This window comes from Lepidochelys kempii, chromosome 1 (assembly GCF_965140265.1).
Source record: "Lepidochelys kempii isolate rLepKem1 chromosome 1, rLepKem1.hap2, whole genome shotgun sequence".
NCBI classification, from domain to species: Eukaryota; Metazoa; Chordata; order Testudines; family Cheloniidae; genus Lepidochelys; species Lepidochelys kempii.
This window is the reverse complement of record NC_133256.1, coordinates 122,144,571-122,168,171: the sequence shown is the minus strand read 5'-3', so window position 1 is coordinate 122,168,171 and position 23,601 is coordinate 122,144,571. Positions and strand designations below refer to the sequence as shown.

The window sequence follows — 23,601 nt, the reverse complement described above, 5'->3', positions numbered from 1 at the left end:
ACCTTAGCGTATAGCCTTCAGTTCAGTACAACCCTCAAAGAGCTGTAATTGACCACTGGTTAATCGATACTTTTTTTCTGTAGTGTGTTTTTATTTAAATTGGTATCAGTTTAGGTGGTGCCTGTTGTCCTGTGAGTTGACTGTTGCAAACTCCCTCACCTTGGTCTCTCATTGGTAAGAGATTATTTGAAAGTGAAATGGTTATTTCCAGTCCAGTGTTGTATTTTATCAGTCATTATTTCAGAAGCACTGGTAAACCAACCAACGGGTTTTTGATCTCTGTAATCAACTTTGTTTTGATTGCTTAGAACTGTACTGATGAAAATGGATACATTTCTGGACAGTCATCAACACAGATTTAATCTAACAAGAACTTGTTATCTTGGAGCATGCCAAAACATATATAGAGCAGTACAAAGCAGTTATTCACCAAATTAACTTTTCCTCTTTATCAGAGGAAGTGAGGGGAAGAGAATCTGTCCAAATTATTGCCAGTCTTAAAGGCCTCATTCTTCCACCTCTTCTATCAAACCATTCAAATATCAGCATTTCTATTTGAAAAGAAAACTGAGAACATAACACTTGCAAGGAATTTTTTAAAGAAGATTTTTCTTTATATTTAAGAATTACAGATGATGTTGGAACTGTGACTAAGCTCTGTCCTTGCCTCCGTGGGTCCCGTGTTTCCTGGCGGATTTCGCTAGCCTCAGAGGCTCACTGTGACCCTCCACGTAACCCTTCTCTCTCTAGAGACAAGGGTCACAGTCTACTGAGCCATTTTCATCATAAGCCAGTGAGAGAGGTGAGGATAAGTTATCCTTCCTTGCACAGTCTCTGTTGTCTCCCAGTCTCAGTGATACATCAGGGGGCAAAGGTTGGGGGGGAGCTCGGGCTCACCCTCTACTCCGGGCTCCAGCCCAGGGACCCTATTAGTATCAGCTATGGTAGCTGACCTTTTAGAAACATGACATGTACAATTCCCTGGGCTGCTTCCCCCCACCGCAGCCCTTACTTCCTCATATGGTGTGTACTACTCAGTCTCTCCAACAATGCAACTTCCTCCCACAGCTCCTGACATGCGCACCCACCTGGGAGGCTTTTAACTAGTTTCAGCCAGCCCCTGATTGCTCTGTTGATTGGGACACCTGAAGCCATTCTCCCTGCCTTCTGAAAAGTTCTTAATTGGCCCCAGGTGTCTTAATTGACCTGGAGCAGCTGCCATTTCACTTATCCTGGGACCGGGGATTTGTTTAGCCTGGAGCTAATATATCTATCTCCTACTACTTTTCTATAGCCATCTGGCCTTGCCCCTTCACATATTTCCCCCCACCCCTCGCTCAACACCATAGAATTGGGCAACTTGGGATGCCAGGCAGTATGCTCGTGACAGACCATCAGCGTTGCCATGGTGGCAGCCAGCCCTGTGCCATATGCGGAACTGGAATGATTGGAGGGATAAGAACCACCTGGTGACCCTTGCATTCTTTTCCTTATTCCGCTGCATCCACTGGAGGGGTGCATGGTCCGTCACAAGACTAAATTAACGGCCTAAGAAGTAATAACGCAGTGTCTCCATAGCCCATTTGACAGCAAGGCATTCTCTCTTGACTACTGCGTATTTCTGTTCTCTTGGGAGAAGCTTTCTGCTTTGGTAGAGGATCGGATGTTCCTCTTCTCCCACCATTTGTGACAGAACTGCCCTCACCCCCACCTCGGAAGTGTCTGTTTGTAAAATAAATTCACTGTTAAAGTCCGGGGCTATGAGTACGGGGTCATTACAGAGGGCCGTCCAAAGGTCTGTAAATGCCCCCACTTTACCATGTCTGGACCTTGGGCCTTCACCAGGTCCATTAGGGGACTTGCCCTAGTGGCGAAGTGGGGAATAAAATGTTGGTAGTAACCTACCATGCCTAGGAACGCACAGACCTGCTTCTTTCGGGTCGGCTGGGGCCAGTTTTGAATTGCCTCTAGCTTATTCGTTTGGGGCTTCACTATGCCCCTTCCCACAATATATCCTAGGTACCTAGCCTCTGCTAGCCCTATGGCGCATTTAGCGGGATTAGCAGTGAGGCCAGCCCGCCTTAAGGTGTGCAGTACTGCCTCAACTTTCTCCAGGTGGGTTCCCCAGTCTGGCGTATGGATGATGACATCATCTAGGTATGCAGCTCCATAACTAGTATGGGGGTGCAGCAGCTTATCAGGGGGTGCAGCAGCTTATCCATGAGGTGCTGGAATGTGGCTGGGGCCCCATGTAGCCCAAAAGGGAGGATGGTGTACTGGAATAGCCCATCCGGGGTGGAGAATGCTGTCTTTTCTTTAGCTTCTTTGGTTCAGAGGAATCTGCCAGTACCCTTTTGTCAGATCCAGTGTAATCAAGAATCGGGCACTATCCAGTCGGTCAACCAGTTTGTCGATGCGTGGTTGTGGGGTGTGCATCAAACTGGGATATTTCATTCAGTCGGCGAAAGTCATTACAGAATCTCATGGTACCGTCAGGTTTAGGCACTAAAACAATTGGACTGGACCACTGACTGTAAGATTCTTCAATAACCCCTAATTCTAACATTTTCTTTACTTCGGCCTTGATTTCTTCTCTTTTTTGGCTGCTGGGATTCGGTAGGGTCTCAATGTTACCTTGGCTCCGGGGATCGTGCGGATATGGTGATTGGTCTCAGTCGTCCACCCTGGTTTTGTAGAGAACACATCTCTGTTGCGATTAATCATGTCGGCTGCCTTGATCTTTTGGATCGGCGTCAAGTCGGATGATCTCCTTACTTGCTCGTGTAAGTTATCCTCCTGGGGAAGGGTCTCCTGCATGACTAAGCATGCCTCTTGATCGTGCCAAGATTTTAGAAGATTGATGTGGTAAATTTGCTCCAATTTCCGGCGGCCTGGCTGTCACACCTTATAGTTCACCTCTCCCACGGCTTCAGTTACTTCATAGGGTCCCTGCCACTGGGCCAACAATTTACTTTCTGCTGTGGGCACCAGTACTATCACCCGATCTCCTGGTTGGAACTGTCGAAGCTTCGCTTGGTGGTTATAATGGGTTCGTTGGGTCTCCTGTGCTCTCTCCAAGTGTTCCCATACAATGGGTGTAACTCGGGCTATCTGATCTCTCATCTGCAATACATGCTCAACTATATTCCTTCTGGGATTTGGCTCCTCTTCCCAGGCTTCTCTGGCTATATCCAGTATGCCCCGAGGGTGGCGCCTATATAGTAGTTCGAATGGAGAGAAACCCGTGGAGGCTTGCGGAACCTCCCGGATGGCGAACATGAGGTAAGGCAATAGGGTATCCCAATCTTTCCCATCCTGGCTCACCACTTTCCTGATCATGGCCTTGAGGGTCCTATTGAATCTTTCCACAAGGCCATCTGTTTGCGGGTGGTATACAGAGGTCCGTAGGGCTTGTACATGGAGCAATGAACAGAGATCTTTCATCAGCTTGGACATGAAAGGTGTCCCTTGATCAGTCAGTATCTCCTTGGGTAGCCCAACCCGGGCAAAGATCTGTACTAGCTCCTTAGCTATTGTCTTGGAAGCTGTGTTGCCTAGGGGAACAGCTTCTGGGTACCGGGTTGCATAGTCCAGTACAACAAGCACATGTTGGTGGCCCCAAACTGTCTTCTCTAGGGGCCCTAGCAGATCCATGGCTATCCGTTCGAAAGGAACATCTATTATTGGAAGAGGTATCAAAGGAGCCCACAAGTGTGGGCGAGTGCTATGTAACTGACACTCCGGACAAGAGGTGCAGTATCGCCGGACATCTTCATGTACTCCTGGCCAGAAGAACCTCTGCAGGATCCGTGCCTGGGTTTTCTCTACCCCACGTGTCCTCCAAACAGGTGACTGTGGGCGAGACTCAGTATGGCTTCTTGATGTTTTCATGGCACCAGAAGTTGTTGTATCTCTTGCTCCTGCATTTGCACCACGCGGTACAGGAGATCTTTCTTCACTATCAAGTAAGGTCCGGGACCCCGGACCTTCCCATCCACAGGTATCCCATCGATCTCTAACACCTCTTTCCTGGCATTATCATATCTGAGGTCCTCCGCCTGGTCCCACCCAAAAGTCTCTCTCCGAGGACTAACCTGCCCAAGCTCCCAGGGTCCGGCTTCTGCTTCTTCCAACAGCTCGCCGCCGTAATGGCTGGGGGCAGCCTCTGGCTCACCTTCTGTGGTGGAAGTTTCTCTGTTGGCTGCTCGCATCCATCTGCCTACTAGGGAGGTCTTCTGGCCCTGGGTCAGGATCCGGGTTCCCAAGGCCTTCACGGCCTTCCTCTCTTTTTTTGTCTTCCTGGTCTTTTGGGGGGCTGAGAACAGATCCTGAGAAATCTCAGCGAACATCAGGGGTTGACATTCCCCCGGTGAGGAGTCGCTGTCCTCAGGGTCCCCACCTCCCTCCAGCCTCTCTGGGTGGAGTAAATTATCAAACCCTGGATAGTCCCTCCCAATGACTACAGGATATGGGAGTTTAGGAACTACGCCCACGGTCACCTCAATGGGGTTTCCCTGAACCTCTGTCTCCACTGGGATGGTGGGGTAATGGCTCATGGCCCTGTGCACGCATGTCATTGCTACGCGTTGGGCTTGTAGCAGCTGACTACTTTTTACCAGCTTACCGGATATGAGGGTGATAGCACTCCCAGAGTCCACAAGCGCTGTAGTCTCTGTTCCATTTATCCTCACTGGCCTGGTGTAATTATGCGGGGTTAATGCGACCCCCGCAAGGTGGATAAGGGAGCATGGGACCTCCCAATCCCCCAAGTTACATTGCATAGGCTCCTCGGTGCTGGGACACTGTGCTGCTATGTGTCCCCAGTCCCCACATGCATAACATCTATAATTGCTTTTAATCACTCCCCTATCATGGGGACTAGGGGGTTTAGTCCTGGGGTTCCCCCCCCCTCAGGCCACTCCCTTCCTTCTGGGGTCCCCGCTGGTTTTCGTCCGTCCCCCCCCCTTCTTCCACCTAGGACTCCCCGGGGGTTTGGCTGCCCAACCTTCCAGGGTTGGGGTCAGGTGCTTGCTTCGAAAGAGGCCTTCCTTGGGTAGTCGGGTCAGTTCCCTGGCTGTCATCCATCTTTCTACCAGTGTGATCATCTTGTTGTACGTGGACGGATTGTTCTGGCCTACCCATTTGCGGAGATCTGGCAGCAGTCCCCGCATGTAATGGTCTATGACCAGGGTCTCCAAAATTTCCTCCGGCCTGCACACCTCGGGCTGTAACCACTTCTGCACGAGGTGTATGAGGTCGAATAGCTGGGACCTCGGGGGATTGTTCTCCTGGTATTTCCACTCATGGAACCTCTGGGCCCTTACCGCTTCCGTTACCCCTGATCGTGCTAGGATCTCTGCCTTCAGATAGGTATAGTCAGTGGCATCCGTGGCAGGCAAGTCAAAGTAGGCCTTCTGGGCCTCTCCACACAAAAAAGGGGCGAGAATGCTGGCTCACTGCTCTTCGGGCCACGCCTCATGCTGAGCAGTCCTTTCGAATGAGAGGAGATAGGCCTCTACGTCATCTCCTGACGTCATCTTTGGCAGACAACCAGTGGCCCTCAGGGTTTGCATCCCGTCGGACCCCCGGGCCTGGGTGGTGAGGATCTTCAGCTGGTCCACCACCTCTCTCAAGAGGGCATGATCTTGGTCGCCTGGCTCATCAATAATTAATTGGTTTCCTGCTGTAGCCTCATAGACTCCTGTTATGCCATTGCCTGAACCCAGGTGGCCCCTGCTGGGCTGCTGTGGCTTGTACCAGAGCTCTTACCACCTCCTCCATTGTGGTATGAAGCAAACAAACAAACCAAACCAAACCAAAAAAAATCCCAAACTCCAGTGCACTTTTTTTTTTTTAAAAAAACCTCTTTCTTCTGCCACACTATGAACAAAATCCCACTGCTGATACCAGTTGTGACAAAGCTCTGTCCTTGCCTCCGTGGGTCCCGTGTTTCCTGGCGGATTTCGCTAGCCTCAGAGGCTCAGACCCTCCACATAACCCTTCTCTCTCTAGAGACAAGGGGCACAGTCTACTGAGCCATTTTCATCATAAGCCAGCGAGGGAGGTGAGGAGAAGTTATCCTTCCTTGCACAGTCTCTGTTGTCTTCCAGTCTCAGTGATACATCAGGGGGCAAAGGTTGGGGGGGAGCCCGGGCTCACCCTCTACTCCGGGCTCCAGCCCAGGGACCCTATTAGTATCAGCTATGGTAGCTGACCTTTTAGAAACATGACATGTACAATTCCCTGGGTTACTTCCCCCCCCACCGCAGCCCTCACTTCCTCAAGCTCCACTTCACCCTTACCTCAGGGCCTCCTTCCTTGTGCCTGATATGGTGTGTACTACTCAGTTCCTCCGACAGCTCCTGACATACACACCCACCTGACTAACTGGGAGGCTTTTAACTAGTTTCAGCCAGCCCCTGATTGGCTTCAGGTGTCCCAATCAACCTAGCATTCTCCCTGCCTTCTGGAAAGTTCTTAATTGGCCCCAGGTGTCTTAATTGACCTGGAGCAGCTGCCATTTCACATATCCTGGTACCAGGGATTTGTTTAGCCTGGAGCTAATATATCTATCTCGTGCTACTTTTCTATAGCCATCTGGCCTTGGCCCGTCACACTATGTTCTAAAGCATTCCGTGCAGTCCTTGGGATTGAAGGATGGAAGTTGTAATGCACAGTCTCAGAATCGATAATATGAATCAGTCAAGGATACTGAAGACCTGTTCATCTTTGTTACCCTCTGGTCTCTTCAAAGCTTCCTTGGCCAGAAGGTAACAAAGATTAACAAGGATGATCCAGTAGAATTTCCCCCCACATCTTGAGATCATATACAACACAAGTTCCTGGCTCCAGACGTTTCACCGCAGCACCTTGCTAACTTTTCTGAAAGGGAGAAGTTGAACAAGTGGGCTGAATGTGAGAGAACTTTGGGACTGTGTCTAATGAACAGCCTGAACAAAGATGCACGTTAGCTCACTATCAATGGCTGTGGTTCATGTGAATTTCTGCTAGGACTGTGCTGCCCTACCCGCCCTGTGCTCTGCTCCAAGTACAATGAAAGTCTGAATGGCTCTCTTCTTTCCCCAGTCACCTGAAGTCACTGTAATTACTTATATCCCTAACACTTAAAATTAATAATAGAGATGGGTCCGAGTAAAAACCATGGCTCAACATGCAAACGGGTACAACTTTGCAGCTCTGGGCCATCTTTAGTTATTCACGGTGACTGCTGAAGTCCATTTACAGTTGAATAGACCTTGACTGTTTTGTGAAAAGTAATTGAAGATTCTCAAGGAAATTGTTGATAGCCCAATAAATCTTGCACAGTACGTCCATTCACTGCAAATCCATTTTATCTTTAGTGACATGGTATAGGTGTTACTCCTGTCCTTTCTTTCATTTGTTTAAGTTTTCACTGGGCATGAAAATTAGTGTCAGTTTAAAGGGAACGGGGGGGGGGAGAAAAGAGTAATCTCAGGCAATGTCATATGTCTAGGATTACTTTGAGTGATCCCGTCAAGTGTTTACAACATCCCTGATAAACTCCATTAATGAAAAATCTCTGTAAAGAACAAATAATCTCAAGAGGAAGTTCCTAAATAAGTGCATTTCAATTATACAAGAGAATGGAGAAGCTAATAAATCCGGAAAATCCAAATGAATAGCGATTTTATATAAAATCATAGATTTATTGTATCAACTGCAATATACCTAAGTGACCTTTTCTTCCTCAGAAGCAGCTAAATGCAAGCAGAAAAGGAGTACTTGTGGCGTCTTAGAGACTAACCAATTTATTTGAGCATGAGCTTTCGTGAGCTACAGCTCACTTCATCGGATGCATACTGTGGAAATACAGTATGCATACAGTATGCATCCGATGAAGTGAGCTGTAGCTCACGAAAGCTCATGCTCAAATAAATTGGTTAGTCTCTAAGGTGCCACAAGTACTCCTTTTCTTTTTGCAAATACAGACTAACACGGCTGTTACTCTGAAACCTGTCATAAATGCAAGCAGTTACTGAATTTTAACAAATGCAGATAGCTTGGAAAGACATGAAAATACATCTTAACAAACAACTGAAACTCTTAGTTTGCTTATTTTTGTGCAGTTTTATAAAATACAGAAAAACCCATGATGATGTAAGATCCACTAAGAGACCTCAAGTTACACAAAAATAAAACTCCTAAGCATAAAGGAGATCATTGCACACTGATGCTGGTTTTCTGTATTCTACAGTTTGCATGCACATTGCTATTATGCAAAACGTCTTTCATCCTTGAACATTCCCAGTCTTCAAGTATTTGGGTGAAATGTTACAGTTAATGATCAGCATGGATGTTTTTATCTTTAGCTGGATAATAAATATCTTTATTGTATGCCTGAATTGTGGCTAGAACCAAATTTTGGCTAAAAATTATTTCTTTTGCACATTATTCTGTTTCTAAATGTTACGGGATGGAATGTGCCAACTATCCAACCATTCAATTGTTCGTATGGCCAGTATTTCTTTCCCCACATATTTAAAGGTTTGTGTGCCATTTGCCTAGTTAATTCAAAATCCCCTTTGCTAACTTCAAAAATTTAAGCCACTTGTGCTGCAAACACACACACTTGTCTCTTTCCTCATGCTACATGTTACACATGTGCGTTTCTATTTGCAGGATTGTTATCGCAGAGTAGAAATTAATAAAATGGCAGTAGCATACTAAAATCAAAATCTTGCAAAACTTAAATAAAAGGTAAACTTGCAGCAAATATCAAAAATCAAATTCTGCAAACCCTTGGTCATGAAAACAATTCCTCTTGTGCAAAATTCTACTGAGAGCCCAACCATAGATTTCTTACCGGAGTAAGGATTGCTTTTAAGCAAGTATGTACAGATGCTGGGCCTTACTCACTCTAAATTTCACAAACTACTGTGCCAAATAGCTCCTTGTGGACACTATTTCCACTGGTTTTCCTTTTGCCTATAATATACTTAAATACTACTTTTTCCTCTTGATTTTCTTAGCTTGTTACATTTTTCTTCTTTTTTTTTTTCTTTTAACTTTGGCCTCACAAGTTTTGATTGGGTATTGTTAATTGCTTAGTGGCTTCCCTGTTCTTCACATAGGATTGCTACCTCTGAGGTGCAAAAAACCCCAGGACATCCAGAATGATCCTGAGCCTACAAAACTGAACAGTTGGCAGTGTGTACAGGGTGCCCTTCAGTTTTTCTAGGATAGCTACCTCAAAAGAGGGACAATCTTGGAAAACCTGGACAAGTGACAACTCTTATCTTCACATGTGGAAACCCTTCTTTCTGTTCTATATATAGCTGGATAGATAGCTTGGAAAGACATGAAACTCCATTAATGAAACTCCATTTCCATTTCCAGTTTCCATTAATGAAACTTGTCTTACCACTGTATTAGAAGCAGAGAAGGTCAGGGTTGGAAGGGACCTCAGGAGGTCATCTAGTCCAGCCCCCTGCTTGAAGCAGGACCAATCCCCAATTTTTGCCCCAGATCCCTAAATGGCCCCCCTCAAGGATTGAACTCACAACCCTGAGTTTGGCAGGCCAATGCTCAAACCATTGAACTATCCCTCTCGCCCAATTAGGTTAATTGAAGGAAGTATCTGCCTTTGTGTACCATTACAAATGTGTATGCCTGGGAAACAAGTGACCTGAGCACAAATCCGATTCTATATCTGTCCAAAAAGCATGACTAAATGGATGTCTGCAAATCTGAATTCTCTGCCAATGGTATTTTTCTGAAGTCGATACCAGCATTATATTCAGGAAAAAAATAGCATTGGGAGAGAATTCAGATTTGCAGACATCCATTGAGTCACACTTTTTAGCTATGTATAGAATTGGAGGCATGTTCAGATCACTTGTTTCCCACACATATGCATTTTTAATGGTGTCTAAAGCAAGGCTTACTTCAGTGAACACTGGAATTAAAAGTATAATGGTGCTTGCCATACACTAATCTTGACAGAATTAGTATTCTAATCTGTTTAAAACTCTCTGGTAGCAACACAAGCTGCATCCGATGGTGAAGTTCCTCTAAAAAAACGTTAAACAGGAGTGGCAGTATTTTAAAGAAGCAAGGTGGGTGATTTGAACATGGAGAACAAGTGTTACTTATGCACTGACATAGAATCGGTATGGCAAACATACCAGATGTATCACTGCACTTTCTGACAGGAGTGTGTCTATTAGAGGTACATTCTTTTTGTGCAATGAAATTGTCTGCCACCAGGGTAAATTGTTTGCCACCTTCCGTTCCAGGTGGAAGGAGCACTTTTCTACTTGGCCTTCACTAATAAAAACACATAGCACCTCAGCACACTGTGCATACATTTAAAAAAAAATAAAAAAATGTATTCCACACAGATTTTCTCTGTGGATAAAGGAAGATGGGTAGGAGGAAAGAACCACATACAATAGATGCTAGTTATTTTGTTTACTGCACTATTGGAAGGCATTCTGTGTTTAAACCTGTAGGCATATGGGTAGAATTATAGTAACACACACTAGTATGTAAACTGTAGGGAACAATTCTGCATTTTCTTCATTGGCAGAGGATTTGTAGTTCTGTTCAATCTCTAACTATTGAGGACTCAATTGCCTATGCATGGGAGTAAGGAGGTGTAAGGAAATCCTTTTCTCCCCTTTGTGCGCTACCCGTATCATTAGCACCTACATGGGGAAAGAGGGAGAGCAGCCAACATTGGGCTGCTAATTCTTCTCCAATGCAGGTGCAAGAGAAGTACCCTTCGGTGTGCTGATGGGCATATTGGAGCCAGCACAAAATGGGAAGAAAGCTGCAGCAGCAAAAAGGTGTGGAATTGCAGTGTGGTTTCTGCCCTGTTCCTGGGGCAGTGCAACTGTATGCTGCCCCTTACTTGACTTGGACTGTAGGGTTAGAATGGCGATTTGATTTTGTGTGTGGACAGAAGAAGCAAGTATTTAGGTATATTAGATGTGCCAGTGTAACTAACTATGTCTATATTTTGCTTTTGTAGATTTGTTCGTACTGTGTTACCCTTTTCTCAGGAGTTTCAGAGAGATAAGCAACCTAATGCACAGCCCCAATATCTCCATGGATCGAAGGTTAGATTTTACTACCCTATATTTGTCGTTTGTATATACTTGATGACAGAACTTTTCTGAAAAATGTTACAGTACAGAAATGATTGATTATGAAATTTACCCTTAATTTGCTTAAGTATTTAGTGCATATGCTTCTTGAGGATATTTTAAATCTAATTTGCTCTTGGATTTTGAGTGAAAGGTGCAGTGATATTTGCAAGACAGTGTAAACTTTGTGGTTTGATGTTTGACTGTATCTAATGTTGTTAAAAATTAGTTCTCATGTCAAACTTAGATTGCACAATTCTCCACGGTGGCAGAGGAGAACTGAACAAAAAATGAGCTGTAGAATTTTTGTCAACCACAGAGAGAGGGAACATGAGCCCACACTGAGAGTAGCTGCTGCTTCTTTGCAATTACTGTGGTGGTGGTTATAAAGTGAAATGAAACAAATAGGAAAAGCTGCCCTTTGACTGTAATCAGACTTTAAAATAAACATAAGGACTCTCTCTCAAAATCTCAGACATTAAACTGTTTAAAAAAAACCTCTGCATTTCTATGGTATCTACATTTCAAGGATCTGGAAAGTTGCTTTACCAACACTAATCAACTCAGCTTTCCAGCAACCCTGTTGGATAGATTAGAATTGTCCTCCTTATTTTACAGATCAGCTAACAGAAATGGGTAGAGGATGATGGCTTTATGCCAGGTTACAACAGTGAGTGTGTAGCACTCCTGACTCCTCATCCTGTGCCTTAAGCATGAGACAGCTTAAGCATGAGACATCTGATACCCAAAATGCCCCATCCTGCAAATGCTTATGTGTATGCACATAACTTTAAATGAGTAGTTTTATTTACTTTAATAGAACTACTCACATGCTGAACTCTGTAATATTGTATATTGGGGGTATAAAATCCTTTCTCATCCCTGAAAGCTTGGGAATTAATTACCCGTTCTTAGCAATAAACATTTTATGGTCACAAAGTTATCTTACTTCTTTAATATCCAGCTACAGTACTTTAATGTATCACAAGAGCAGTAAATTCCCAACTTGACACTTCCATTATAACTCCATGAAGTCACATTTCCTATTATTTGTTTAATTTTTAGACTGACACTCATTTTGTGTTTTGCTTATGGAATGTGTATGTATAGGAATTAATACGAAGCTTTTATTAAATGGATGGTGAGAAAGAAATAATTCCTAAATTTAGTAGTGTAAAAAAAACCCTGAGTCTATATTCTTCTTGCAGCAGCATCGCTAGCTTTTTAAAAAACACTTTACAAAATAAACTTCATTTCCTAGATCCTGATTATGACGGAATCCTTCAGGGTGCCGCCTGGAACTGGGGTACCACTGAGCCTGCCTGACCCACTAGCCTGGATTCCGTTTTAAACTGTATTGCTATGCAGCCTGCCAAGCCTTCTCCCAGGCTTCAGACTGCACTTTACCAGCACACATACAGGTAGAGATGCACCCAGCTGCAGCTGTACACACACATGCTGAGATCAGCTTTGCATGGGAAGGCTCAGCTAAGGAACTGCCCAGTACTCAAGTGCACATCCCCCTGACTGTGAACCCAAAATTATACTGTCTTGCACTGCACAGAGAACTATACAGCGTAAGATCATGAAATTCGCCCCCTCCCTCAGTGTGGAGGGGAATATACACAGCTTTCTATCCCAAGTTATGATTTCCACACAGGCTGGTTTTAGACAAAACAAAAGCAAGTTTATTAACTTCAAAAGATAGGTTTTAAGTGATTATAAGAGATAGCAAACCGTTCAAAGCAGGTTACCTAGTAAATAAAACAAATATACAATCTAAGCTTAATATACTAAAGAAATTGGTTATAAATAGCAAATTCTCACCCTAAATGTTGTTTTAGGCAGATTGCAGATTCTTGAAGGCAAGATGCATTTGCTTGCAGCTTAAAACTCCTGATATTTCTTTCACAGGCTAGACAATCCTCTTGCCTGGGCTCAGCCCTTCTCTCCTAGTCCAGTCTTTTTGTTTTCAGGTATTTCCAGCAGTCCTTTTTCTTGGGCGGGGAGTCAATGAAGAACCAACCTTGATGATGTCACTCCCCTGCCTTAAATAGTTTTTGCATATGGTGGGAATCCTTTGTCTCCCAGTGTGATTCCCACCCCACCACCCAATCAGTGGAAAAACACTAGTATCATCATGGAGTCCAGTACCAGGTGACTTGGTCACATGTCCCTGCAGCCATAACTCAGAGGCTGTTTGCAGCATCCCCAGGAAGGCTCCCTAGTGGGAGATTAGCATATTCAAAGACCTATTGTTCCCCCTAATGGCCTTTCCCAACCTGCCATCTGGAATGATTGCATTCTGTCCAGTGGGCGTTCCTCAGGTGCAAACACATGTGTAAGAGATGCATAGATAATATTCCTAACTTCAGATACAAAAATGATACACGCATAGAAATAGGATAATCATATTCAGTAAATCATAACCTTTCCAATGATATCTCACATGACCCATATTGCATAAAACCCATCTTAGTTATGACATAATCATATAATAACCATATCTCTATGAAGAATATGGGATGTAGTGTCACACTGATATCCTAAAAAGTTCGTGGGAAGGAATGGGTGGTAATTTTTCTGAACATCCTGTCCCCCATCCCAGCCCATAGTTTTGGAGTAACAGTGACTTGTTAAGGCACTTAGAAAGTATTTTAAATAGAGGAGATGAATTATCACTCTAATTTTGCAGCATTTTTCAAGTAAGAAGAGAGACAAAGTGCAAGAATATTTCTCATTTTATGATACAGTTAGATGGGTATTAATTCAGAAGAGGTTGCAAATCTTATGTATTGCATTTAGAATTATAACTGATTCAGTGAGCCACCTAGGTATGTTTCGTTCTTGTGTGGTTACTTTTCATTATCTAATTATACTTAGCATATCTCGTTTTCAAAGTACTGTATATACATAAATTAATTATTGCACCACCACTCTTAGGTGTTGTCAGGATTATAATATCAATTTTTACAGATGGAGGAAACTGAGACAGATTGATTTAAGTGATTTGTCCAGGCTTATATAGCTAATTATAGACAGAGAAATTACAACTCAGAAATGCTAAACTTGCAGTCCCAAGGTAATGATTGCTATTGTAAAATGTGTGCTTCTAAAACATGAAGGAAAAATGAGAATTAATCTTTCTTTATATGGAAAATTTAAAAGTTGAACTGAGTGTTGCCACAAGTAGTGATTTTAATTAGACTATTCACTTCCAAGCAGTTATTGAACAGTGTGTTGGGGGAAAGCAGAACTCTACATCACATTAGATTTATTATATTCTTTACTCCTTCTTTGAATGATGGTCCGAATGTGTATGCCTGTTGTGTGTTTCCTGCAGCAGAGAACTTCACTATTGAATTTAAAATATTTGATGTATGATGGTGGTAGGGCATTTGGGGTCCAGGAAAAAAATATCTGCAATCTTTGGATTATTATGCAAGATTCTGAATGCTCTGCTGGAGATGAACTTTCAGAGATTTACAGATTCCAAGGCTAAACTTGTTTACCTAGAAGATTAACCTGTTGCAGAACCCTTTCAAAATAAAATGCCCTCCATCTGCAAATAATGGAGCCAACTGAGAAGTGAGGACAGATCATGCCATTGAGTTCCCCTTTTTCATCATCCAGCACTCCCAACCACATTCTCTTCTCACAGCTCTGCAATAAAAGAGGTATTAACTCCCACTGTGACTGCTGATAAGATTAGCAACCCATCCTTCAGTCAGCAAAGTATTTTAAAAATAATTTAAAAAACCCATAACAAAACACCCCACCTTTTTTGATTTGGGAGATTTTCTGATAAGAAATGAACACACACAACACACACACTTCAGGTTGTGTATGCTTTCCTGTCATGCTCTTCTGGTTAACTGGTCAGTTCCTACAGGAGGATCAGGGACACCTGATTTTATGTACCTACAGGCCCCTGCTTTCACATCAGTAATGAGATATAGGCCAGTGGATATTGTGAACTGCTCCTCCTGGCTGGCATTGGGAATGGAACAGTCAGCTAGAAAAAAACCTAACTGCAAAATGACTGACTTTATGTCGGCGAGAATGTTTGAGAGCATGCAGAATGATGTCTCTTGATTTCATTCAAGAGTCAAATAGCCTTATGGGACATACTGCCATCAGGTTATGGAGAGATGGCTCTGGAGGAGGAGGAAACATTGGATGGCCATATAAAATATTGTATAACTCCCAAATGGGAGAATATTACCTTAAGAATCATGATTAGCTTTATCTGATTATGAAGCATAGAATTCTTATGGGGGATATATAGACCAGCCACTACAGAGGCTACTTTTGGCTTAGAGAGGATTTACTAATACTTAAACAGTTAATATACAGTTAGGTCTTCAGAGCTCTGTGTGTATATCATCTAATTTATTTTGTAGAGGAAAAATATTCCATCATCCAAATTAAAGACATAGGGTGAAATCTTGGCCTCATTAAAGTCAATGGCAAAACTCTCACTGACTTAATCGGGGCAGGATTTCACTCATGATGTATACTTGTCTTTGATGAGAAACTATTAATCGACAAGTAGAGCATTCTGAGTGTCTCTTCTTCCATCTGTAACCTCGCCACTCTTTTTTTCTGTTAATGTCAGTTATGTGTTATGCAAATAACCATAGGAACACGAAGCGTATTTTGATAACAGTTTGGTAGGAGGATTTGATGTCTTAGGGGAGTGGAGATAGTACAATGAGCTTTTCACCTCTAAACCACTTAGTACTTAACACACACACACAAAAAGCATGGCCGTCTGGCTGTTCTGTTGATTTAATATAAACCACTGTAGTTTCAGTTCAGTTCCTAGTGGACACAGGTCAATATTAATTTGCACTAGTTGGTTCTTATTAGCAGTCTCAGTAGTTACTCTAAATATATACCTTCTCATTTAATCGAAGGGCAAGCTGCCAAAACACAAGACCACCACAGTGAACCTGAGATGGTAGAGAGATTATCTGACTGCAGATTCTCACAGGTTAGAAAGCCAAATCAATCAATATTGCTCAGAGCAGAAGATTATGAATGTTCTAATTCTATATAGGGTGAAACTTTCAAAAGCTCCTATGTCGCATTTTCAAAACTGACTTAAGCATTTAGGCTTAACAGTCTGTTCCATGGTGTATTTAGCTGTGAGGCTGAGTACCTTTCCCAAATCAGAAGAGCTCTGTGTAGCTCAAAAGCTTGTCTCTTTCACCAACAGAAGTTCATCCAATACCTCACCCATATTAGAATCATAGAATATCAGGGTTGGAAGGGACCTCAGGAGGTCATCTAGTCCAACCCCCTGCTCAAAGCTTGTCTCTTGAAGTCCTTAATTCCTGTTGAAAGACACTGCGACTTAGGCTTTTAAATGCCTACATTTTTTGTCATTGCTGTGTGTACAGGGCTGTAATAAGTAAAAGCCTGAAGTAATACAAAGATTTTATCACAGTTGAAAATTGTAAATCATATAATACTTCTATAGCAGTTTCTATCAAGGATCTCAGTGTGGCATACTAACATCAATTAATTGACCCTCTCTAAATCTTTGGGAATTTTGTTGAGTCCCTGTCACAGGGCAGCTGCCCTTAATGGGAAATTAGGGCCTTGTCTGCCTGAGACAGCCCTACCTGGGGATTATTAACTGCCTCAGGTGGCTAATTAGTAACCAAGCAGCTGGACCTAATAAAGGTTATCCAAGCTCAATTAGAGGGAAACTCCAAAGGGAGACAGGATGCTCCTGTGGAGAGGAGCTCCCAGAAGAGGCCTGAGCAAGAGGGCTGGGTAGGGAGCCTAGAGGATGAGTTCTCTGGGGAACCCACCAGAATGGGGAGTCTGTCTGGAGAGGAGGGTCTGGTCTCAGCCAGAGGTCTCCAAGATACTGCCCTGGCGAAGATCAGCTGCTGTCCTAGAGAAGAGTTGCAGTGGTTGGACCTCCCTGGACCTCTGAATCCAGAGAAGGGTCTTACTCCAGTAGGAGCAGTAGGCCTAACCGCAGGGGCAGAGACAATCTTGGGGAAAGAGCCTGGATGGAAACAAGCCCTGGACTCAGGTCGGGGACAGAAGGGCTAGGAACGACTTAGTCACCCAAATGAGATGCTGGAGTGAAAGTTTTGTTTATATTCTGTTTTGGCTTTTCTGTTAAGAAATGAAACCCTCCACAGGGAGGTGCTCTTTAGCATCGGGAAAATCTAGTAAGGGCTCACCTGTAACCCTATGCCTACCTGCAAGGGGGCACACCAGTCAGCCTGGAATGATGACAGTCCCCATGTCACAAATTAGGAAACTGAAGTACAGAGAAATTAGTAACTTTGCAAAGTCATGCTGTAAGCCATTGGCAGAGCTGGGCACAGAGCCAGGTCTCTGATCTCATGGACTTATGTCATAACCACAGGATAATCTTTCCTCCCTATATGAGTCTCTCTGCTCTGAATTAATTTAACTAGAACAAGTATTTCATCATAGTTGATAAAAAGAGGCATGCAGTAGTTTATTTCTCTGCATTCGTTTTGGAGATAAAACTGCAGGGACAACTTCAGTTTCTGAGCAGACTTTATTTCAGTTGCTAGTGTTTGCTTTGGGTAATTATCTCCATTTGAAACACCAGTAAATTTTCAACATCGGACACAGTTTATTTAAAAGACAAAAGGACAACACAATCAACTGAAAAAAAATGTATGTGACATTATTAAACATTTACAGACCAGGTATAAAGGTTAATTGAGTACAGCAATATAATTTTGAGCATATTCCTATGAAAGGAGAGTCACCATCCATTTGGCACACAATTATGTCGTGTTATCTCCCAACGGCAAAGCGAATGGAGCAAATTTGTTTTCTGATTGTGCCAGCTATGATTTCCATCTGTATGACTACCTTAGCACTAAGAAAACTGAAGAATCAGTTACAGAATGGTTGAAACACTTCAGGAGTGGAGTAGCTGGAAAAGCCACACAGCCTGCTGTGAAGTATTTAAGTGGCTGCTACATTATCAGCCCTGTCTGTAATAGACCCCCTTGGCTTCCAGAAAGCCATTAAAATTGATGGCAATGGCTATGCTAACAGTTGCCCTTCTTTGTCTGCTAGAATAGATCAAGCTGGCTAAGTGAATGTTGAGTTCCAATATACATTCTTTTAATATCAGTTTAAAACAAATGCATAAAATCACAGTATATTGTACAGCCACACACACACACACACACACACACCATATTATATAATAACACTAAAATATATCAATTTAAAAGGAAGAAATATGTGCTTAATAGATTGAAAACTGTGGCATGTGATGAATGTGTGAAAACACTGGACGTATCATTCTTCCAGGGTGCCCACATTTCCAGTTCAAGGATAGTGTTGACAAGATCTTCAGGACAACTGTAGTTGCCTGTAAATTTCCATAATCTCAAAAATACATGTACTCAGTCATAGTCTAGCTGCTTTTACTCTTGGTACATTAACAGAAATTGGTGGCTGGATAAAGACCTGCCATTGTGTTCTGTTCTCCCCCTTCAGTTTAGGGAAAGAGCAATCATGAGTCATGGTTTTGGGTCTCATGATCTCCCCTTTCAATGCTGTGCAATGAGCACTTCCCTCTTATAGCTGCAGCTTTAAGCATTAAACTGCAGCATTAAGCGTTGAATACCTTAACCTCTCATGGTGGTGTAACTAGAGTGCCTCTTGCTGGTGTCACCTTCCTGAGTGCATATTTAAATTGGGTGAAATAGGAATCCTTTTTTTCGAATATCAATGAATTTAACTGGTGTCCTACAACTAGAACTTGTTTTGAATGGAACTGTCAAGTACAACGTACAACCTGATTCTGAATAATGTGGATAAAAAACGTGACAGGCCATTATAGATGTAGACATTTAATACAGGGCATTCGAGCTGCCTGCAGCATGAGAATACAGGTCTCAGTATGCAATTTTCAGTTTGGTTTATTATTTAATAATAATTCTCCCTTTGTCCTTTTCATTCATTTATTTATTTTGGTTTACCGTTTTAGAATAAACCTTATTCTCTGCCTCCAAAACAAAAATCAAGAATACCCTTTGATTTCTATGCTATATGCTTGATAATATTTTCTTAATCAAATCAAGAGAATACTAAGTTCTAAACCTTAATATTGAGACCCTCCCAGCTGTGCGTGTGATGGTGGGAGGGGCAGTTGTGGTTAAGAATGCTGATAAGAGTGCATCAGCAATAATTAAACACCTCAAATGCAAACTGTAAAAGGTATAGAACTCTGTAGGTTAAAATATTTCACACATGGTGCACAGTTAATCTGTGCAGTGGTGTTTACCAATTAAAATGGCCCAATTGTCATCGGCACTAATTCCTGGCTTTTAGAAGTTTGCATGGTAGGCTCCTTAGAAGTTAAGGGATTTTCTATTATGGTAGCCAGTTGGATACCTTCTGCATTCTTACCCTCAACACTTTGGACTAATCTGCCTTGCTTGTTAAACTGCTCTGGGGTGTGTGACTTGTTTATTGTCCAAGCCTCCCCCTTGTCCTGTTCTGAGTTCATGTTTTGTCCTTCTACATGTTCTCGTCTCTTGCGGTACCATATATGCAGGCAGCCGTAAAGGAGGATCCCGGCAATGATGAGAAGCAGAATACTGCTAGTTAGCCAGATACCCAGGGCCAGATCTTTTTTTTTGTTGCTTGCAGATGCTGGATCTTCTTCTAATGTGTGAAAAATTCTGCACTGGTCACTGGAGGGGTTTGCAGATTGGCAGGTTACACACAATATGTAGGTGGTTAGTGGAGTTAGGTTTTCTATGACAAATGAAGACCGACTAGTAGGCACTCGCTCTTCTTTCTGAAAATTTTTTCTTGAATAACCTGACAGCATGTTGTTCCTGTTGGGATGATACATAATACTGTAAAAGCTGTCATCACAAATGGCCATGGGTGGCCAAATTACCATTGCTGTGCTTCCTGTTACATTTTGTATTGTTACTCCCATTGTGATGCCACTCAATATTTTTTCACAACTGTCTCCCCACAAGAAAGGAAGATTATAGTTGCAGTTCCAGAAAAATAAGGAGATGTCCCAGAAGCTTCACCACGGAGAAGAACTATGTGGCTCTTAAACATTAGTGTTCTGTAATTTAGAAAAGTAATTTATTAGGAAACAGTGCTTTTAATTTTTCTATGGGCAATTTAAAATGAAGTAATCTGATCAGTCTGAATCTATAAGCAAAGAGAATCTTTGGCACTTGCATTTGTTTGAAAAATAAATCATAGAGTATTTTCATACCTTTCCAGTTGCAGAAATGTTTGGTACTATTGTGTAAATCACTGAATATTTCAATCCTAAGGAATCTGCAGTCAGACAATACACCAGTGGGAGTGAAATTACCCATAATTTAAAAACTTCTGTTTATTAAGAGGGAAACTTTCAAAAGAGGCATAATGAGCATAAAGCACTAAACTCCCACAGACTTCCAGTGGGTGTTGGGTGCCTAACTCCCCTTTGTGCCTTTTGAAAATCTTCTCCTGACTCGGTTGCCGTGTAAAAACTAAACAGTCAGAATTTTTAATGGACACATGAGGTAGTACGCATGTCTGTTGACATGAGAGATCATGGAACAATTTTTTTGTTAATTGCATACATTTTAAATATCTTTAACAGAAAAGGGAGCATGATATTCAACATTGCTTATCACTTTGATAGTATAAAGTTACAGAGGCTTAAATATTGAGCACTATTGGAGAGCTGACCCTAAAAACTTCTAAGAAAGGAGATTCCACCACCTTCCTAGGTAACGCATTCCAGTGTTTCACCACCCTCCTAGTGAAAAAGTTTTTCCTAATATCCAACCTAAACCTCCCCCACTGCAACTTGAGACCATTACTCCTCATTCTGTCATCTGCTACCACGGAGAACAGTCTAGATCCATCCTCTTTGGAACCCCCTTTCAGGTAGTTAAAAGCAGCTATCAAATCCCCCCTCATTCTTCTCTTCCGCAGGCTAAACAATCTCAGTTCCCTCAGCCTCTCTTCATAAGTCATGTGTTCCAGTTCCCTAATAATTTTTGTTGCCCTCCGCTGGACTCTTTCCAATTTTTCCACATCCTTCTTGTAGTGTGGGGCCCAAACCTGGACACAGTACTCCAGATGAGGCCTCACCAATGTCGAATAGAGGGGAACGATCACGTCCCTTGATCTGCTGGCAATGCCCCTACCTATACATCCCAAGATGCCCATTGGCCTTCTTGGCAACAAGGGCACACTGTTGACTCATATCCAGCTTCTTGTCCACTGTAACCCCTAGGTCCTTTTCTGCAGAACTGCTGCCGAGCCATTCGGTCCCTAGTCTGTAGCAGTGCATGGGATTCTTCCATCCTAAGTGCAGGACTCTGCACTTGTCCTTGTTGAACCTCATCAGATTTCTTTTGGCCCAATCCTCTAATTTGTCTAGGACCTTCTGTATGTTCACATTTCCTGGCTGCAGTGTAGACATATACTAAGCACTTAAGTGTTTTTGAAATGTTTATGCTAAATTACTAGCATAAATGACTTTCGCAATGATTATGAAATAAAAGATTAGTGATTTCACTACAGTGTGAACATATTATTTCATATTGTGGATGTAATGGATTCTGTCTCCTGTCTAAATAACAATTTAGTATTGGAAAATTTTTCTGAGAATGGAAGCTTATAAAATTCTGACATAGCAGATATTCTGAAGTTTATGTGAGGTAGTACACATGTCTGTCTACCTTTCTTTTTTTAAGTTGGAAAAACCACTGGAAAAATTACCCATCTGAGGATCACATTAAAATAACTGTACCTTATGCACCATTTTCATTGAAGCACAATAGTCCTTAAAAAAAACAAAACTGCTACTCATATGTGGGGACATATTTCTCAGAATTCTCAGTTGCAGTTTGTGTATTTTGCTTATTTGGGAAGAATATAAGGCATATGCTCATCTACAATACAACAATAAACATATTTTTAAAATATAAATGCCAACACACCCATCTAAATTATATAGGCAGTTCTAAAAAATAACAAAAACAAAACAACCTACCCCTCGAGAATGTAGGTGCCCTTCTTTCTAACCACCATAAAATATAGGCAATGAAACAGCTGCATCAATTTCAAAGAAATGAGTTTGCCATTGAATAAACTCATTGGATAAACAGATGGGGGCACACCACAGACTAGAGTGGTTTTTATAATACTAAACTTGGCCATCCATCTTAAGTCTCTTAGGTATCTATACGGTGGTCTACACTATAATATCAGAGCATCTAGTTGCTCATGAGTCCCATATCAAGTTTTAGTTAAATAGATCCTAGATAATTACATTTTAAGTAAAAAGATTTTTTTTAAATATTGCCTGATCATATTTAGAATCCATCATCTCATTCGCAGAGCTATTTGAGTAGAATTTTGGTTTTTTATTTTTTTTAAATGTAATCACAATGTTTTGTTTTGTTAGCAAGCATTAATTACATTTTACTATTTAGACGTAACGTACATAACATGATATCCTAATGTTTGAAAAATTAACTTAGTATTTTATTCATTATAAAATCTTTACTGACCTTCACTTCCTGATATAAATCCTTAGAATAAGATTTTCAGATGGAGAGATTGCGAAACTGAAAACTGAGATTTTCTGTGTCCTTTTGTGTAGGTGATTTCCTCCTTCATGATCTGTACTTGCCAGTTTTCTCTCTTAGATTCTCTGAACTAAATTCTAGTTGCTTGACACTTGCAATTCTATTCTCCAGGGATGCTGGTGACACTGTTTCTTTCTCTTCTACTTAAATTCGTACATGAACACATCTTGTCTAAGTAGCCTGTTGCCTAGGTTTTTAAAGAACATGCAGGAAAAAAGACATACATTCTCTCACTCGCTACCTCTTGGACAATATAGTGTATGAGCACTCCAGTTACATGCAGCTCTGTATGTACCTAGGCTTGCTTCAGTGATGCTGTGAGTGAATAAGGCTAGCACTTTTGTGACATCGGCAGAACAGGATGTTTGGTTGGTTTTTTTTGTTTTGTTTTGTTTTTTGGAATTTTTTTTTAGTGAAAGGATGTGGGGGAAGCAATAGCTTAAAAAAAGGCAAGCTTCTCCCAGTGATTAATGAGAACTTTGCTGTTTCAGGTTTCTGCTTTAGTCTTTTTGTATTCCTCTGCAATATTTTTTATTATTATTTTTTTAATAATCCCTTGTCACAGTTTTATAATGCGCCACTAATCCATCATTTACTGGTGGATTATTCCAAACTGCTTTACATGTTTGATGTAAAATGTCCAAATATTCATGGGGAAATATGGTATTTTTGTAGGCTGGCTATTTCTGATTCTTCTGCCTGGTTTTTTGAAGAATATTTTAGTGCCTGCTTTTTCATAACTGTTCTCTTCCTTGAAGTATGCAGCTGTACCCTTTCTCCTCACTCTAAACATCTGTAGAATAATAAAATACTGTATAATTTGATAAAGG

General features: G+C 42.0%; 2 protein-coding genes across 5 annotated transcripts in view; one reads left to right on the top strand and one right to left on the bottom strand.

Annotated features, from left to right (window-relative positions):
• The window catches only part of CYFIP1 (cytoplasmic FMR1 interacting protein 1), a 131,065-nt gene that overhangs the window by 76,742 nt on the left and 30,722 nt on the right, over positions 1 to 23,601 (top strand). For all 4 annotated transcript variants that reach the window (XM_073353192.1, XM_073353183.1, XM_073353210.1 and 1 more), the window contains one exon: positions 11,015 to 11,102. In XM_073353192.1, the coding sequence (XP_073209293.1) occupies positions 11,015 to 11,102 (88 nt within the window). The remainder of the gene's footprint in view (positions 1 to 11,014; positions 11,103 to 23,601) is intronic.
• On the bottom strand, positions 17,677 to 23,151 carry LOC140914684 (fibronectin type III domain-containing protein 9-like). The gene is made up of 2 exons (XM_073353136.1): positions 22,694 to 23,151; positions 17,677 to 20,238 (listed from the first exon to the last, which is right to left on the bottom strand). The coding sequence occupies exon 2, from the start codon at positions 20,098 to 20,100 to the stop codon at positions 19,438 to 19,440; it is 663 nt and encodes a 220-aa protein (XP_073209237.1). The 5' UTR covers positions 20,101 to 20,238; positions 22,694 to 23,151; the 3' UTR covers positions 17,677 to 19,437.

Bases quoted from the DNA above. Each gene is read 5' to 3' on its own strand.
- LOC140914684 (XM_073353136.1), bottom strand. From the start codon at position 20,100: ATGGGAGTAACAATACAAAATGTAACAGGAAGCACAGCAATGGTAATT.